The 19,954-nt window shown below is 34.6% G+C and overlaps 1 protein-coding gene across 2 annotated transcripts in view; it reads right to left on the bottom strand.

The window, feature by feature from the left end:
* LOC101889654 (voltage-dependent calcium channel subunit alpha-2/delta-3) overlaps positions 1-5,230 on the bottom strand; it is a 32,167-nt gene extending 26,937 nt beyond the window's left edge. For both annotated transcript variants that reach the window (XM_059125176.1, XM_011296175.3), the window contains exon 1: positions 4,185-5,230. In XM_059125176.1, the coding sequence (XP_058981159.1) occupies positions 4,185-4,309 (125 nt within the window). In that variant the 5' untranslated portion in view covers positions 4,310-5,230. The remainder of the gene's footprint in view (positions 1-4,184) is intronic.
* Between the last annotated feature and the right edge of the window lie 14,724 nt (positions 5,231-19,954).

Below are 19,954 nucleotides of genomic sequence, written 5' to 3'. Positions count from 1 at the left end.
TTGGTATAGTCCCCATATAACGGTACATCCCGATATTCGGTATTTTGATAATTTTTGCCACACTTTTTCACGGATTTGTCTGAACATTGGTATTTGTGGGTCATAATGGTTTCTAGCTACGGTGGCGAAACTTCGCATGTATAGATCCACGCTTCCGAAATTCGGTATTTTGGTGGTTTTTGTCACATTTTATCACGGATTTGGAATTTGTTGGTCATGAGTTCTAGCTCCATTGGCGAAATATTGTATGTACAGATCCACGCTTTTGTATAGCCCTATATAGCGGTACCTCCCGATATTCGGTATTTTGATGATTTTCGCCACATTTTCCCTCGAATAAGTCTAAAAATTGGTATTTGTGGGTCATAATTGGTTATAGTGTTTCCTTAGGATAAGGTGGATAAGTAATGTTTTTTACTTGTTTTAGTTTTAGTTCCTTCAAGTCAAACTGTGGACTGAACCGCAAAGGTTCATTTTAAGCATTCTAAGATTTAAATGATACCACATGAGATGATAGTCCAAATTTACACCGAACCTTAGTGAGATGAAAATGTACAAAGTTTGCATCAAAAGAAAAGTTCCGAAGGTATGTCTCATATGTTTTAAGTTTGGTTGCAAAAATTTTAAAATTATGGAATTTAGGATGGATCTCTGGGCTTTCATTGAAGACACCTTCTCTATATACAAAAGATCTGTATTGGAATACACCTACCTGAGGCCCTCTATATATAGAATTTTCACGGAGGTCTTTGAAAAAAACTTCGCCTTCTATAAGGCAATACATAACGGTTTCGAGGGGCTTTTGAAATAGAAAGCGTTTGAAGAAAGCCTACGAAGGTATTATTTAAATTAAGGGTCGAAAACTTCAATATTCAGATGATTTCCTGAAGATCCCTTTTTATATATTTTCGATATTGAAGGCATTTCAAGTAAAGACTACATTGTCCCTTATAAATGGAAGACGTTTTAAGGGGACGTCTGGATGATTTTTTATCTATGGAAACCAGAAACAGTACTACTAACTCAATGTTGAGTTAGAAAACCTTTATCTACAGTGGAAATATCCATAAGGATTGTTTGGTATAAAACAGCCTCCAAATGTCCTTCGATGGGTAGAATGTGTTCAATGGCGATCTTTTGGGTAACTAAAATCAGCCTTTCTTACTTCTCATTATGAATATATGAAGTTCCAACTCTTCCAGTGGTTTTCAGGATCTTCTGCAGATAGTTACCACGAAAGGAGGCAATGAAAAGGATGTATGACCAGGCGGAGAGGGCTTCAATCTGGTCAAAACCTTTCCACAAATAAATTGTGCAACGTCAAAGGTACCAGATATTTTAATCTTCAAAGTCACTTTAAACCTTGAGCGTTAGAGCTCCATTGAAAGGACGGTTTTGGAGCCTATGTCTCTTTGGGTGAAATCCGTCGACTGGGGACTTTCTAGCCATGTCCGTCGTCAGTCTGTCTGTGCGAAAGATAACTTTCGAATGGAGAATGCGAGTTTGTCCATACTTGATACATGGTAATATTATTACCATACATAGATCTAGTTCTACTACCTCCCCCATAAAGGGTACGAAATTTTGCAAAAACAAATCATAAAATTTTCATAGTGAGAGAGGGGACTGCCCGAAGTATGTATGTAAAATTTTGATTAATAAAAACTGCATTAATGAAAGAAATAAATGTCCGATTTTCTTAAATTTTTTACATTTCAATATTTTTGCCTATATTGAAAAAAATAATCATATAATCAGGAAAATAATCATACATCCGATATGGTCCACTTGGCCCATGGCAATGTTTATATCAGACTTAGGTCAGAAGGGAACATGGAAAATATTGGCCCACTGCTTTCTATGAGCGTTTTGTTTTTCAAGAATCTTGGACCCTATGTGGGGGAGGTACCAGAAGAAATGATCAGATCTGTACCATATTTATAACAGACCTTCCGTTTATGGAAATATTGAGATGTACCAATTACGAATGGAATCGGATTTTAATTTCGCGTTTTATGAGCTTCATGGGTATTTAAAACTTTGACCCTTTCGGTGGGGATGTACCAAAAAGAGTTGACCGACACATTTCATCTTTACAGCAGAACTTGTGTTAGTAATGGGATGTAAGAATTGGATGCTTATTTTGGATTTTATAATCGTTTGGTTATTCAAAATGTTGACCCTTTATGGGGGAGGTACCAGGGTACGATCTCTACCAACTTTATAACAAATCTTGGGTTGATAGAAATATTGAGATGTCTGAATGGAGTCTGAATTTTAACCCTTTGTGGGGAAGGTACTTGATGGAGTGGACCGATATATTCCATCTTCGCACCAGACATTGGGTTAGTAAAAATATTGCGATGTGTGCAGTTTGAAGACATTCGGCCACTTGCATTTTTATACCCTACACCACAAAGTGGTCAGGGTATTATGTCTTTGTGCATTTGTTTGTAACAGGCAAAAGGAAACGAGATAGACCCATAGTTCCTTTTGATGATCTGCATAGAATCACATTCCGTCCGTCTGTCCGTCCGTCCGTCTGTCCATGTATTTTTGTAAACAAAGTAAAGATTGCATTTAACGCCCTATCCAGATAAAATTTTGCACAAATCATTTGTTTGCCCCAAGGACGAACCCTATTGAAATTGGAGATAATCGGTAAAAATTTAGATGTAGCTCCCATATATATCTTCGTCTTATTTGCCTTTTATTGTGCACCAAACGTGTAATATCAGCCCGAATAGTATGGAATTTTGCACATACATCCGAATTAGGCCTGCAAATAAGTATACCAAATTTGATCGAAATCGGTTCAGATATAGCTATAGCTCCCATATATATTGTTCTTCTGATTTGTTATTTTTGGCCCTCCGCTGCTGTGATATGCACTCTATAACAACAATATTTAGGGAAATTTGTTGAAGATCGGTTCAGATATAGCTATAGCTCCCATATATATTTTTCATCCCATTTGTTATATTTGTTTCCCACAGTCGTAATATGCACTCCGCAACAACGATATTCAGATATGTCAAATACAGGTCAGAAATATTTTTGCCAAATTTTATCGAGATCGGCTCAGATTTGGATATAGTTCCCATGTATATCTTCATCCGATTTCAAATTAATTGTGCATAAAAACTTTTAATTGTTATGTGGAGCTCTACTAAATTAGCAAAGTGGTGTAGGGTATCATAAAGTCGGCCCCGCCCGACTTTAAGACATTCTTTACATTCACTTGAACACGAGGTAGAATTTTTTGCTTGTTTTCCCGTGGCTCGGAATCTACTTCTTTTCGAGCACTCCCGCAGAAGAGTAAGTTTCACCTGCGTATAAAAACAAAGCAAATCTGTGCTCTGGTTACAATAAACTATTTCGAGCCTTCAATTCAATAGATGAGGGATATATTACACTATAAGATTTTTTTTTGAGATGGGAGAACTTAAAAAGGCATACTTTCTCTCAAGATATCTTCAGCAGGGGTTCTTTTGATAGAAGTCTTGGATAACTGCTAAAAACTGATAAAACATATTTTTTGAAAAATTTTTATAAAACATTTCAGTCTACCAAAACCTACTGTCTATCAAAAATTGAACCTATAGCAGACCTCTCTTTGCCATTCTACTTCAAGAGACCCTAAGCATTTCGTCTGTCCATTTGTAGAATTAATTCAGTTTTTATATTTCCCAGAAAAAAAGTGATGCAACGGCAAAGGACTTAACTATTTCCCACACCCAAATTTCCCTAACTGCCCATACCAACCTCCTTTCGAAGAGGATGGGGTTTTTATTATCTTGTTAACAATGCTAAAATTTAATTAAATACAAAAAGAAACCCGCACAAGGTTCAGGAGGTAATGTAAATACCAGATAAAACAACAACAATAACAACCGAACAATAATGTCCTCAAAGGACTTTCTAGTTGTTTTCCATTTCATGTTTTTTTGTTGGTTTTGTTGCTGTTGAATGACATCAATGAAAACTAACAATAACAACAACTACACCAGCAACAGAGTACAATATTATTATCTCCCAGTGGGCTGCTTTTGTGACGCCCCAGAGGCAAGTAGTACAAATGTAGGTGTGTGACTGAGTGACTGTGTCTCTGTGTGTGTGTCGGTGTCACACATAAAATAGCGGGCATCAGGATCCCGAGTGCATGACATTGAGTCTCAACTTACGCTTCATCCTCGGCCGAGGCTTCCACTTGATTGAGGTTGGGTGGCAGGCAGATGAAATAAAACAGCAGGAATGCGGTCAAAACAAGTGAAATATGTGTCATCAACTTATCACACGAACAATACATTTTTCTAGCATTTTCTTAACGTAATGCTGCTCTGGCTTTTCCTCTTTTCTCACACACACACACTCACGCACAAATCAATTTTTCTTTTTTCGCAAAACAGAGAACACTGACAATTATTTGCAATTTTTCGAATATTTTTTCTTCAAAATTTTAAATATTTCTTGGGAACACTTTCTTTTTTTTCAAATTTTGCAACTTTTCTTGATTTTTTTTATTTTGACACGATCAGCAAAATGGGCACGTTTCGCAGAGGAAATTGAGAAAATGTGATCCAATTTTTTTTGTGCAGCTCACTTTCACATGCACCCCCACGATCTTCAAAGAGATTTTTGTAGCGATTTTTTGGCACTTCTTTTTTTAAAAAATAAAAACTTTTCTTTTGAGAATTTCTTTAGGGAAAATTTCCCGGATAATTTTCTTAAATTTTTTCACAAAAACTTTTTGTAAAACGAAGCATAAAAAGATGTTCAGCTGTGCGTTAATTTTCTATATATAAACCACGTTCAACCTCTATGATTTGTTACACTCTCACAGCTAGCCATATATATATCTGTATACACACACACAAACACACACTGTTACACTTTGGGCACGCACATACACACACGTTGTTGTCGTAGGTGCTTTTGTTGTTCTTGTTTTTGTATTTTTTCACTCAATGGCTGGCGGGTTGGTACTTTGGGGCTGGTTAGCTGACTGGCTGGCTGGTTGACTGAATGGCTAGTAGTTGTTAATACACATACATTTAATTTAATTTACGTGTGTGCGTGTATATGTGTAGATGTATACGAAACAAAAAAAAAAAAAAAAAGTATTTTTATTGTGCTGCTGCCCGTTTTTCCCGTAGCCGCGTGTCTCGAAATGCGTTAATCCGTTCTGACTTTTTTTCACTGCCACTTTGGTCCACCCGTTGCCGTTGATAAGCTGCGAAAAACTAAAACGGAATGTGAAAAATTCGCCCGAGAAGACCGAAAAACGACGGCGAGCAACCATCCCACCAGAGCCACCACACAGAGAATGCCAACCTAGAGAGAGAGTCCGAGAAGCAAGGGAGAGAACCGCTTGTCTATTTTTAGAAGGATTCTTTTGAATTGTCAAATACTCTGCTATTTTGTTTACATCGCCATAATTCTTGTTGTTTCTCTTTTCTGCATGGCTTTCTTGGCCTGTGTGTGTTTTTATCGCATCATTTTGTTTACATATTTTTTTTTCGTGGCATGAAAATATTGATTTTTCCTGGGCAAGTTTTTCATGAATTCTGCTTTGGTGCGGTTTTTTTGATGTGTGCCGATAATGATGATGATGGTAGCTCTATAGGTGGCATAGTAGTCTTTGAAAGGAAAATAAAATTAAAAAATAATAAAAAATAATATTTAAAAATCCAGGTTTGACAGACTTTTGGTCCTTTAAAAAATTCGAGATTTTTGTTGTATTGGTCCTTGAGAAATATTCTTTAAAAAATCCAATTATATGGGTGAAAATATTCCTTAAAAATTCAATTTTTTTCTCTAACAAATCCACGTTTATTGTTGTTTTGGTCCTTGAAAAATATTCTTTAAAAAAATCACGTTTGGTGGACTTTTGGTCCTTGAAAAGTATTCTTTAAAAAAATCACGTTTGGTGGACTTTTGGTCCTTGAAAAGTATTCTTTAAAAAATCCATGTTTCTTGGGCTTTTATTCCTTGAAAAATATTCTTTAAAAAAATCACGTTTGGTGGTCTTTTGGTCCTTGAAAAATATTCTTTAAAAAATCACGTTTGGTGGACTTTTGGTCCTTGAAAACTATTCTTAAAAAAAAAATCCACGTTTGGTGGAGTTTTGATCCTTGAAAACTATTCTTAAAAAAATTCAAGTTTCTTGAGCTTTTGGTCCTTGAAAAATATTCTTAAAAAAAATTCAACTTTCTTGGGCTTTTGGTCCTTGAAAAATATTCTTAAAAAAATCCACGTTTATTGGTCTTTTGGTCCTTGAAAAATATTCTTAAAAAAATCCACGTTTATTGGTCTTTTGGTCCTTGAAAAATATTCTTAAAAAAATCCACGTTTATTGGTCTTTTGGTCCTTGAAAAATATTCTTAAAAAAATCCACGTTTATTGGTCTTTTGGTCCTTGAAAAATATTCTTTAAAAAATCCACGTTTCTTGGGCTTTTAATCCTTGAAAAATATTTTTTAAAAAATCCACGTTTGTTGAACTTTTGGTCCTTGAAAAATATTCTTTTAAAAAATCCACGTTTATTGGTCTTTTGGTTTTTGAAAAATGTTCTTGAGAAAATCCATATTTCTTGGGCTTTTGGTCCTTGAAAAATATTCTTAAAAAAATTCAACTTTCTTGGGCTTTTGGTCCTTGAAAAATATTCTTAAAAAAATCCACGTTTATTGGTCTTTTGGTCCTTGAAAAATATTCTTTAAAAAATCCACGTTTCTTGGGCTTTTAATCCTTGAAAAATATTTTTTAAAAAATCCAAGTTTGGTGGAATTTTGGTTCTTCAAAAATATTTTTTAAAAAATCCAAGTTTGATGGAATTTTGGTTCTTGAAAAAAATTTTTAAAATATCCACGTTTGGTGGACTTTTGGTCCTTGAAAAGTATTCTTTAAAAAATCCACGTTTGGTGGACTTTTGGGCTCTTGACAAATATTCTTTAAAAAATCCACGTTTGGTGGCCTTTGGGTCCTTGAAAAATATTCTTTAAAAAATCCAAGTTTGATGGAATTTTGGTTCTTGAAAAATATTTTTAAAATATCCACGTTTGGTGGACTTTTGGTCCTTGAAAAATATTCTTTAAAAAATCCATGTTTCTTGGACTTTTGGTCCTTGGAAAATATTTTTTAAAAAATCCACGTTTGGTAGACTTTTGGTCCTTGGAAAATATTTTGTTAAAAAATCCACGTTTGGTGGTATTTTGGTCCTTGAAAAATATTCTTTTAAAAAATCCACGTTTGTTGAACTTTTGGTCCTTGAAAAATATTCTTTTAAAAAATCCACGTTTATTGGTCTTTTGGTTTTTGAAAAATGTTCTTGAGAAAATCCACGTTTGGTGGACTTTTGGTCCTTGAAAAATATTCTTTAAAAAATCCACGTTTGGTGGACTTTTGGTCCTTGAAAAATATTCTTTAAAAAATCCACGTTTGGTGGACTTTTGGTCCTTGAAAAATATTCTTTAAAAAATCCACGTTTGGTGGACTTTTGGTCCTTGAAAAATATTCTTTAAAAAATCCACGTTTGGTGGACTTTTGGTCCTTGAAAAATATTCTTTAAAAAATCCACGTTTCTTGGGCTTTTGGGTTCTTGAAAAATATTCTTTAAAAAATCCACGTTTCTTGGGCTTTTGGGTTCTTGAAAAATATTCTTTAAAAAATCCACGTTTCTTGGGCTTTTGGGTTCTTGAAAAATATTCTTTAAAAAATCCACGTTTCTTGGGCTTTTGGGTTCTTGAAAAATATTCTTTAAAAAATCCACGTTTCTTGGGCTTTTGGGTTCTTGAAAAATATTCTTTAAAAAATCCACGTTTCTTGGGCTTTTGGGTTCTTGAAAAATATTCTTTAAAAAATCCACGTTTCTTGGGCTTTTGGGTTCTTGAAAAATATTCTTTAAAAAATCCACGTTTCTTGGGCTTTTGGGTTCTTGAAAAATGTTCTTTAAAAAATCCACGTTTCTTGGGCTTTTGGGTTCTTGAAAAATATTCTTTAAAAAATCCACGTTTCTTGGGCTTTTGGGTTCTTGAAAAATATTCTTTAAAAAATCCACGTTTCTTGGGCTTTTGGGTTCTTGAAAAATATTCTTTAAAAAATCCACGTTTCTGGGGCTTTTGGGTTCTTGAAAAATATTCTTTAAAAAATCCACGTTTCTTGGGCTTTTGGGTTCTTGAAAAATGTTCTTTAAAAAATCCACGTTTCTTGGGCTTTTGGGTTCTTGAAAAATATTCTTTAAAAAATCCACGTTTCTTGGGCTTTTGGGTTCTTGAAAAATATTCTTTAAAAAATCCACGTTTCTTGGGCTTTTGGGTTCTTGAAAAATATTCTTTAAAAAATCCACGTTTCTTGGGCTTTTGGGTTCTTGAAAAATATTCTTTAAAAAATCCACGTTTCTTGGGCTTTTGGGTTCTTGAAAAATATTCTTTAAAAAATCCACGTTTCTTGGGCTTTTGGGTTCTTGAAAAATATTCTTTAAAAAATCCACGTTTCTTGGGCTTTTGGGTTCTTGAAAAATATTCTTTAAAAAATCCACGTTTCTTGGGCTTTTGGGTTCTTGAAAAATATTCTTTAAAAAATCCACGTTTCTTGGGCTTTTGGGTTCTTGAAAAATATTCTTTAAAAAATCCACGTTTCTTGGGCTTTTGGGTTCTTGAAAAATATTCTTTAAAAAATCCACGTTTCTTTGGCTTTTGGGTTCTTGAAAAATATTCTTTAAAAAATCCACGTTTCTTGGGCTTTTGGGTTCTTGAAAAATATTCTTTAAAAAATCCACGTTTCTTGGGCTTTTGGGTTCTTGAAAAATATTCTTTAAAAAATCCACGTTTCTTGGGCTTTTGGGTTCTTGAAAAATATTCTTTAAAAAATCCTCGAATATTGGTCTTTGGATCCTTGAAAAATATTCTTTAAAAAATCCACGTTTTTTGAACTTTGGGTCCTTGAAAAATATTCTTTAAAAAATCCACGTTTTTTGAACTTTGGGTCCTTGAAAATTATTCTTTAAAAAATCCACGTTTGATGGGCTTTTAATCCTTGAAAAATATTCTTTAAAAAATCCACGTTTGATGGGCTTTTAATCCTTGAAAAATATTCTTTAAAAACTCCACGTTTGATGGGCTTTTGGTCCTCGAAAAAATGTTCTTTACAAAATCCACGTTTCTTGGATTTTTGGTCCTTGAAAAATATTCTTTAAAGAATCCACGTTTTTCGGACTTTGGGTCCTTGAAAAATATTCTTTGAAAAATCCAAGTTTGGTGGACTTTTGGTCCTTAAAAAATATTCTTTAAAAAATCCACGTTTCTTGGATTTTTGGTCCTTGAAAAATATTCTTTAAAGAATCCACGTTTTTCGGACTTTGGGTCCTTGAAAAATATTCTTTGAAAAATCCAAGTTTGGTGGACTTTTGGTCCTTAAAAAATATTCTTTAAAAAATCCACGTTTGGTGGAATTTTGATCCTTAAAAAATGTATCTTTAAAAAATCCACGTTTGGTGGACTTTTAGTCCTTGAAAAATATTCTTTAAAAAATCCTCGAATATTAGGCTTTGGATCCTTGAAAAATATTCTTTAAAAAATCGTCGAATATTGAAATTTTGGTTCTTGAAAAATATTCTTTAAAAAATCCACGTTTCTTGGGCTTTTTGTCCTTGAAAAATATTCTTTAAAAAATACTCGAATATTAGGCTTTGGATCCTTGAAAAATATTCTTTAAAAAATACTCGAATATTAGGCTTTGGATCCTTGAAAAATATTCTTTAAAAAATCCACGTTTCTTGGGCTTTTATTCCTTGAAAAATATTCTTTAAAAAATCCACGTTTCTTGGGCTTTTATTCCTTGAAAAATATTCTTTAAAAAATAAACGTTTCTTGGGCTTTTATTCCTTGAAAAATATTCCTTAAAAAATTCTCGATTATTGGTCTTTGGATCCTTGAAAAATATTCTTTAAAAATCCACGTTTTTTGGTCTTTTGGTCCTTGAAAAATATTCTTTAAAAAATCCCCGTTTGGTGGACTTTTGGTCCTTGAAAAATATTCTTTAAAAAATTCTCGATTATTGGTCTTTGGATCCTTGAAAAATATTCTTTAAAAATCCACGTTTTTTGGTCTTTTGGTCCTTGAAAAATATTCTTTAAAAAATCCCCGTTTGGTGGACTTTTGGTCCTTGAAAAATATTCTTTAAAAAATCCCCGTTTGGTGGACTTTTGGTCCTTGAAAAATATTCTTTAAAAAATCCACGTTTGGTGGACTTTTGGTCCTTGAAAAATATTCTTTAAAAAATCCACGTTTGGTGGACTTTTTGTCCTTGAAAACTATTCTTTAAAAAATCGTTGATTATTGGTATTTTGGTCCTTGAAAACTATTCTTTAAAAAATCCACGTTTGGTGGACTTTTTGTCCTTGAAAACTATTCTTTAAAAAATCCACGTTTGGTGGACTTTTTGTCCTTGAAAACTATTCTTTAAAAAATCCACGTTTGGTGGACTTTTTGTCCTTGAAAACTATTCTTTAAAAAATCCACGTTTGGTGGACTTTTTGTCCTTGAAAACTATTCTTTAAAAAATCCACGTTTGGTGGACTTTTTGTCCTTGAAAACTATTCTTTAAAAAATCCACGTTTGGTGGACTTTTTGTCCTTGAAAACTATTCTTTAAAAAATCCACGTTTGGTGGACTTTTTGTCCTTGAAAACTATTCTTTAAAAAATCCACGTTTGGTGGACTTTTTGTCCTTGAAAACTATTCTTTAAAAAATCCACGTTTGGTGGACTTTTTGTCCTTGAAAACTATTCTTTAAAAAATCCACGTTTGGTGGACTTTTTGTCCTTGAAAACTATTCTTTAAAAAATCCGCGTTTGGTGGACTTTTTGTCCTTGAAAACTATTCTTTAAAAAATCAACGTTTGGTGGACTTTTGGTCCTTGAAAAATATTCTTTAAAAAATCCACGTTTGGTGGACTTTTGGTCCTTGAAAAATATTCTTTAAAAAATCCACGTTTGGTGGACTTTTGGTCCTTGAAAAATATTCTTTAAAAAATCCACGTTTGGATTTTGGAAAATATTCTTTAATTCTTATTTGAACACTTATGTTTCAAATATTCCCTGCCATTTAAATTTGGTTAATACCTTCTTGGAATATGTAAACTACCAAGATACAAAGATTGAGTGGTTGGCATGGTTTTCCCCTCTCGTCTCTTGTGTTCTTTTACCAATATTGGAATGTATTCTGTCCCACATTGTGAATGGCTTTAATTGGTAGAAAATAATTAATAGCTTTGCCTCAAAAAGTTTATGCACACACATACGATATTTAAATTTATTCTTTGCGCCAGCATGTGTGTCTTTGTGTGCGTGTGCGTGCATGAGTAAAATGTTGTAAATTGTCCAACATCTGTCCACAATGTGGGTTAAAATAAGAAGAATCATATTTGGACGTATGATAAGTTTGGCAATTACAGTTTCAATTTCGAAGCGTCCCCTAAGGTGTAAGTTATGGAGGACGTATAATTGTTGACAATACTCATACGCAACCTTTGACGAAGAGTCTTGATTTTTTAATTTTCATTCCCAATTTCATTGGAATTTCCCAAATTGTCCTTCCTCCTTCGATTTTAAATCGCCTTCCTTTGAAGCCCAAGTGCAACTACTAACCACAAGTTTGAATGCATAAGTGGTGGCATGTTTTTGAAATGGAAGTGAAACAAATATCTACAGGCCAACCAAAGCAAGGAGATACTACACATTCATTATCCCCAAAACATTTGAATAAAGATGGCAGTCTGGGATGGCCGAAAACAATAACTCTTTATATGAGGTTCTTCCACAAAGTAGGTTAGTAGCCAATTGGTGGGACGGAAAATGATATTGGGGAAGCTTTATTTCTTTCTTTATTTCGAACTCACCGATTTAGCATAAGAAATATGCAAAAACCCTGTCCAGTATTTAAGCAATAAAGTCGGTCTGGCCAACTATTTTGATACGCTACACTATAAATAGAGAATTCTTCTATAGATAGTCTCTATATAGAACATAATTTTTAACTTGTACCTCAGCGCCATCTGTCAGTCAGTTTCAAATAATCTTGTAGTTGGAAAATAAATAAGAACTGAAGCAAGGAATATTGGGATATGTTAGATGAAGACAAGTCTAGGATCAAAAAGTGGAAAGATACAACCACTCAAACCCTTAGGAACTACTATGAATTCCTAACCCCATCTATATCTCAATAAAATTTCTAATAAAAATAGTGTCTTGAATATTTAAACATAGATGGCTCAATTTGGAATTGTCGATATGAGACTAAAGATAGACTCTCTGGTATTTTCTTGAATATTTGCATTAGAATAAAGTTTGTTGCAAAAGTTCGAGACATACAGGGTGAGCTAGAGAAACTGCAACAAAGTCAAACCCCATAATTTTTACTTTTTTTTAAATTTTATGGAATAAAAACAAAAAATGTCGGAAATAGTATCAAATTTTAGAATAAGTTTAGATTTGTTCAAGTTTGTCAACTTTGGCACGAATTATGGCCTTCAAACGTCCAATGAAACCGTCACACGCTGTCCGAATGTTTGCAATGGTCGTAAGGACTTTCTTTCCAGATCTGTTCAGCTTAATATTTCCCCCTTTGCATGTTGTGGCACATAAAAAAGAATTATAGTTTAAATGTGGTTTCATTTATGTGTATGTATGTCTCGCCTTCGATCTGACCATCCCTCCCTCCCTCCCGCCTGACTAGTCTGTTCCGCAAACATATCCCCATAGTCGAGTCCATTTTGTGGACAACTAAACCCTTGAATATTCTCTTTCGACATTGTCCGTCCAACATATTTATGTTCATTTGGCCATTCATTTGCTTGTCTTTATGTGCGGTTAGGTGGTGTGCATGTGTGTGTATGTGTTTTTGCAGGCCAACAAAAGACAGCCGTACTTCATATGTGATTCTAGTCTAGTTTTTTTTTTATTATTCTTCTTCGGTTACTTTATAACCCAGGCTGTTGCATTTTTTATTGTCATGATGGAAATACTGCTCGGCATCTAAGCTGAAGATTGAGTTTATAAGGATACGTAAGTGTATCATATGAGTTACTACAAATATGGGGAAGCATAAATATGTTTATATGTATTTTGAAAGTATTTATTCAAAATTCATATAAAATAAAAAAAATAAAAAATTTAGCAAAGTATCTCACAACACCTAATGAACTCATGAATTTGAAAGTAATTGTAGTATGGCGTATACGTTTTATCAGTACTTATACGTCATTGCAAACTAGTAACGAGAGAGAGAGAATTTGAAAGGAATTAAAAATAATTATAGATTTTTGATTTCTGCCCAATAATTTTCTGCGAAAATAAAATTTTTGGTACAAAAAAAGTACCAAATGTACTAAATGTGAAGGAGAACAGATAGAATTCTAACCAAAAAGTACCAAATATTGTAGTTTCATAGCTAGAATTCTGAAATTAGATACTTTTTAGGTTTGTCCGACAAGGCAACAATTTTCTGCGAAAATCAACAATCGTACATTTTTGGCACAGTTAAGTACCAAACTGTACTAAATGTGAAGGATACAAGCTAAAATTCTAAAATTTATTATAGGGTCTACATAAGGCTAGAATCATTAAAAAATCGGTACTATTTATGCGGGATATTAGATAAGGGGACTTTCTTACTAAAAAGAACCAAAAAGTGCCAAATATTTTAGTTTTAGAGCTAGAATTCTGAAATTGGATACTTTTTAGGCAACAATTTCCTGCGAAGATCAAAAATCGTACATTTTTGGTACAAAAAAGTCCAAAATTTTACTAAATATGAAGGAGAAAAGATAGAATTCTTAAATGTATTATAGGGTCTACATAAGGCTAGAATCATTAAAAAATCGATACTATTTATGCGGGACATTAGATAAGGGGACTTTCGTATTAAAAAGAACCAAAAAAGTACCAAATATTGTAGTTTTAGATCTAGAATTCTGAAATTTGATATTATGTTTGTCCGACAAGGCAACAATTATCTGCGAAAATAGTTTTAAAAATTGTACAAATTTTCGTACTTTAACGTTCCAAACTGTACTAAATATGAAGGAGTAAAGCTACAATTCTTATACTTGTCGTGGGGTCACTTGTAGTGTGAATTGGACATAAACATACTGCAGTTTGGAGATCTGTACTAAAAAGTTCGATTGAATTTTAAATGGTATAAAATACCTAAATGTACTAAAATGTGGTTCTGAAGCCACGGTTTTATATACCTTTATCGTTAAAATTTTGATATTTCGTGCTATTGGTGTCAAAACATTAGATTTCGGAATTTGGTATTAAAAGTTACAAAATATTGTACTGTTAGCCCCTAAATTCTGTAATTGGGAATATAGTTTTGTTCGACAGCGTTGATATATTTTGCGAAGTTCTATTTGAAAAGTTGCGCATTGTGGATATTTAAAAAGGTATCAATGGTACTTAATCCGAAGGAGTTAATCTGGAATGCTAAAAACTGGTATCAGGGTCACGATGGGGTGTGTAGGTGTTAAATATGGCGTAATTTTTGTTGAAAACTCTCACGTAAAGATTGTGAAAGTATAAAACATGTACAGAATGGTACGGTACTGTTATTGAGCGACCGATAAAAACTAGATTATTTGAAATTTGGTGTGGGCGTCACTCCTCGTGCAGATGGGTAATAAAATAAGGCATGTTTAGGGCCGTCATTGTTAGTGTTGGAAATTTTGTAATTGAGAATTTTGACAATTTGTGGGGGAGGTACCAGAAGAAGAAGTGGACCGATATATCTCATCTTCACAGCAGATATTGTGTTAGTTGAAATAATGGGATGTGTGAAATTGGTAGAGAACCGGATGCTTATTTCATATTTATAATCGTCTTGGTTATTCAAAATGTTGACCCTTTGTGGGGGAGGTACCAGAAGGAATGGTCCGATCTCTACCATCTTTTTAACAGATCTTGAGCTGATAGACATATTGAGATGTGCCAAAATCTGAATGTAATCGGATGTTAATTTCGCGTTTTATGAGCTACATGGACATTAAAAATGTTGACCCTTTGTGTAGGATGTACCAGGAAAAGGGGACCGATACATCCCATCTTCACAGAAGATCTTGTGTTAGTAGAAATAACGGGATGTGTGAAATATGAAGAGAACCGGATGATTATTTTGGATTTTATGATCGTTTTTGTTATTCAAAACTTTGATCATTTGTGTTGGAGGAACCAGAAAAAATTGTCCGATTTCTACCATATTTATAACAGATCTTGTGTTCATGGAAATATCAAGATGTGCTAAGTCTTGGGTTAATAAAAATATTATGATGTGTGTAATTTGAAGATAATTGGACACTTCCATCACATTTTATAATAGTTATAATTATCCCAAATTTTTATCCTTTGTGGGATTTGGTCCAAAGAGACCTAGGGTCTTAATTCGTTATTTATTGGTCGTAAAAATGATATAGAGGGTGAGATGAAAAAACTGCAACCAACTTCAGAATGCTGTCATTTCTAAGCCACTCGTCCGACAGGTGTTAAAATTATTCCAGTGATAGCTCATTATATTCTTAACAAGCGTACAATAGCATTTGGTGAGAATTCTCCAGAAAAAAATTATAAGCGATGGAATTCAAGCGTGTTTGTGTAATTTCTTTATATTTGGCTGAAAAAACCACAAGTGGCTATCGTTAGAGCACTCCAGCATTTAAATGTGAATAAATATTTTGTGTCTCGTACCATCGCTCGTTACCGTGATACTGGTAGCGTAGCCCGCGACGTCAAGGAAGTGGACGGAAAAAAAACAGTAACATCAGCAGAAATGGTTCCAAAAAATAAAGAAGCGACTTGATCGAAACCCTCGTCGCAGTTGTCGAAAAATGGCTCGTGAGCTGAACATATCGCAATATTCCATTCGGCAAATATTGAAAAATGAGCTCCGGGTAAATGAGCTCGCTTGGCCGAAAGTGGTGAACTGCCGAATTCGGCAGTTCTCCGATGAGAAAACATTCGTTGCCCAGCAGTTTGTAAACAAACAAAATGATTCGGTTGGCTACCAGAACTCAAGCGCGGCCATGGAGATGGTGTGGGCCGCCATAACAGCCGGTGGTCGCTCTCCGCTGGTATTAATAGACCGTGACAACAGAATAAATGCCGAATATTATCACGAAAAAAAAAAATCTATGGATACCAATCCGTTGGACTATTGTGTCTGGCGTATTTTGGAAAGCAAGATTGACACTAAAAAATACCAAAGCGTCGATCACCTCAAGCAAGCGCTTTTCGGGGAATGGGCCAAAATACCGCAGAGCAACATTCGGACAGCGTGTAACGGTTGTATTGGCCGTTTGAAGGCCATAATTTGTACCAAAGGTGACCAATTCGAAAAAATCTAAACTTATTCTAAAATTTAATAATATTTCGGACATTTTTTGCTTCATTCAATAAAATTGAAAAAAAAAAAATCAAAAATTAGGACGTTTTTGTTTTTTTATCTCACCCTGTATACCCTGTCAATATCGCTGAGGGTGTAACAAGGGACATTTTCTAGTCTTATAAGAAACCAAGAAAAATCTGGAGGCAAATCATAAATCCATTTTTTCAACAAGTCTTTGTATCAAGGTCCTTCCCACTGTACCCATATTTTACCTCCCGTCCCATTCCCATTGAAAATAGTATTGGCATTTTATATTAGCGCCTGGTGAATGGAAAAAGATTTCGAAACGAACCGAAAAATACACACATAGGTACGCATCATCGTACAGCATTCCATCAAATATTTGTTGATTGGCCATTACATATGTATGTATGCATGTAACATATTTCGGAAATACGAAACAACATATTTTCCAAGGACGTAGCTCCACATTGGGTTGGGGTTCAAAAATGCCATGGATACCCTATCAAGATTTGATATTGGGAAGAAGTATTTTACAGGCATTCATGGCCTAAGGTGTATCAGGAAAGCCCACTTTTTATTGTGGCCCTCTCCATGGAGCAGACATGCAAATTTAATTACACATGTACCTGGAAAACCCCAAAGCAACCCTCAACTCCCAAGTTTTTCTACGCCCCTGTCACATCCCCCATCCATCGAGCATACATGCATATTTAGTTACACATGTTGAATTCCACAATATGCCCCACCCCCTAGCGACACCACCCCATGGAATCTCTACGAAAACCTAGATCAATTTCTGTGCATAACAAATATTTTCGGAGGATGGTCATCACAAATAAAATAGAAAAAAAACCAGGCCTCCCACCGCCTCCTGAAAAATGAATGTTATGTTAACGATAAATATATATTTTTTTCATTTACCGCTTGGTTTCTTGTCCCAAATGAAACGAGAATGAGAAAAAAAAAACGAATTGTATCCTGTTACGATTGACATCCATCCTCCCCTTGTGTGGTAGTTGGCAATTTTTTTTTATTTTTGTTGTTGTGGGGGATGCTGCTGCCAATATTAAAGCTGTCATCCATTGATTGGATGTGTCCACCTTTAATCGTTGCTTTTATTTTCCAATATTCGCCATCAATGCAAAAAGGACCTTCAATAAATGGAACCAAATATGCGGGGTTGCATGGTTGGTTAGTTGTAATTTTTATGACGTTTTTTTTTCCTTTTTTAGAGGAGGGAGGGGCGTTGGGATTGGCTGTTTTTGGTAATAAATCGAATGGATGTGGATTTATAGAGGTTTTTCATTTTTAGAAAAAAAAAAACTTTGGATTAGAGTCTTTCACATGGGGATTATTATTGTAAATTAATATTTAAAAAATTCCAGTTCTGGTGGATTAAGTGGGGAATCTATAAAGTCAAGGGAAGAGCAAGGGTAGACTTAAAAAAAAAAATCAAAATAAGTCAGCTTTTCAAAAAATGCCGACTTTTGTTAACCAAGGGTGTCTAGCGTCATCTGTAGTTCAATTAAATACTGTGAAGGTTATTGAGTGCCAAATCCTACTTAATTCAAAAGCTAGGATCTTGAGAATAAGTTTTTTTTTTCTTTTTGCAAAAGTTCGGTGTTCTCTAACATTTATGCAATCAGATAAGAAACTTATATCCCAACGCCATCTATATTACAGTGTCAGTGTCACTCTTCATTAATTACTTAAGACCAAGCTAGTTATGTATCAATGATTCGGAATGTAATTCGAAGATCCTCATCAAATGTCAAAGCCCTATCCTAAATTTTACCTCTCATACTATAGGGGTCATATGGTCAAACCTATATTCAGGGTGAGATAAAAAAACTGCAAAAAAGTCGAACGCCATAATTTTTACATTGTTTTTTAATTTTAGTTAAGTGAAAGCAAAAAATTGTCAGAAATAGCACCAAATTTTAGATTAAGTTCGGATTTGTTCGAATTGGTCACCTGTGGCACGAATTATGGCCTTCAAACGGCCAATGAAACCAACACACACCGCCCAAATTTTGCTCTGCGGTATTTTGGCTCATTCCCGGCGAAGCACTTGCTTGAGGTGATCGACACTTTGATATTTTTTAGTGCCAACCTTGCTTTCCAAAATACTCCAGACATAATAGTTCAACGGATTGGTATCCGAAAATTTTAGTGGCCATTGTGCGCAGGAAGTGAAGTGAGGGACCTCATTTTGTAACTATTCTTGGGCGGCGCGTGCTGAGTGCAGGGGTGCTGAGTCCTGTTGGAATGTCCAAGGTCTGCGGCCAAAATGTTTGCGTCGCCAAGGCTTTAATATATTTTCGCGATAATATCCGGCATTTATTCTGATGCCACAGTCGATTAATACGAGCGGAGAGCGATCATCGGCTATTATGGCGGCCCACACCACACCATCACCATACTCGGCGCTTGAGTTCTGGTGGCCAACCGTGGGAGCACATTTTCAGCTGACCTCTTTGGCAAGTAAGCACGATCATTTTGTTTGTTTACAAACTGCTGGACAACGAATGTTTTCTCATCGGAGAAAACCAAATTCGATAGTTCACCACTTTCGGCCAAGCGAAGCAACTCGTTAGCTCTCTTGAGTCTATTTTCATTCTGTTGCGGTGTAAGTTCTTGCACTTTTTGGAATTTCAAGGGCTTTATCCCGAGCTCATTTTTTCAATATTTGCCGAATGGAATATTTCGATATGTTCAACTCATGAGCCATTATTCGGCCAAAGCGACGCGGGTTTCGATCAAGTCGATTCTTTGCTTTTCGAACCATTTCTGCTGATGTTGCTGTTTTCTTACGTCCACTTCCTTGACGTGGGGCTACGCTTCCCGGCAATGTATCACGGTAACAAGCGATGGTACGAGACACAAAATATTTATTCACATTTAAATGCTGGATTGCTTTGACGGTAGCCTCTGGTGGTTTTCCAGCCAAATATAAAGAAATCACACTATCACGCTCGAATAACTTTTGTTCTGGAAAATTCTCACCAAAATGCTTTTGCACCCTTGTAAACAATATAATGAGCTGTCACTGGAATAATTTTGAACAGCTGTCGGACGAGTGGCTTAGGAATGACAGCAGTTTGAAGTTGGTTGCAGTTTTTTCATCTCACCCTGTATATACTTTGTGGTGTCTACTACGAATATTTAAGGATGTTACAAACGGAATGATAAAGTTAATATACTCTCATTTTCAAGGTGGAGGGTTTAAAAATACCATATAATCTAATCCAAAGAGACGCTAAACGCATAAATTGATTCTTCAGAATTCTCTTTTGTTGTAAATAGCGTCATCTATATTTAATTTAATATTTATAAGGCGACGTGAAAGGTTGATCTCCAAATTTAAATACCAGTACCACATAAGTTTCTACAATCATTTCTAATAAATGGAAGAAGGCCATTAAATTCACATATAAATCCCAGATATTGATTTTTTTATTATAAACAACGCCCTCTATATTCCAATTCCAAAGTTTTTTTTAAATATGTTTCCTAAATGATGCATGCCGGGTTGTAAAGTTGAACCTCGTTTGAAATC

This window comes from Musca domestica, unplaced genomic scaffold (genome assembly GCF_030504385.1).
Source record: "Musca domestica strain aabys unplaced genomic scaffold, Musca_domestica.polishedcontigs.V.1.1 32, whole genome shotgun sequence".
Classification (NCBI taxonomy): domain Eukaryota; kingdom Metazoa; phylum Arthropoda; class Insecta; order Diptera; family Muscidae; genus Musca; species Musca domestica.
Note: the sequence above shows the minus strand (reverse complement) of the source record. Positions and strands in the feature narration are given on the sequence as shown.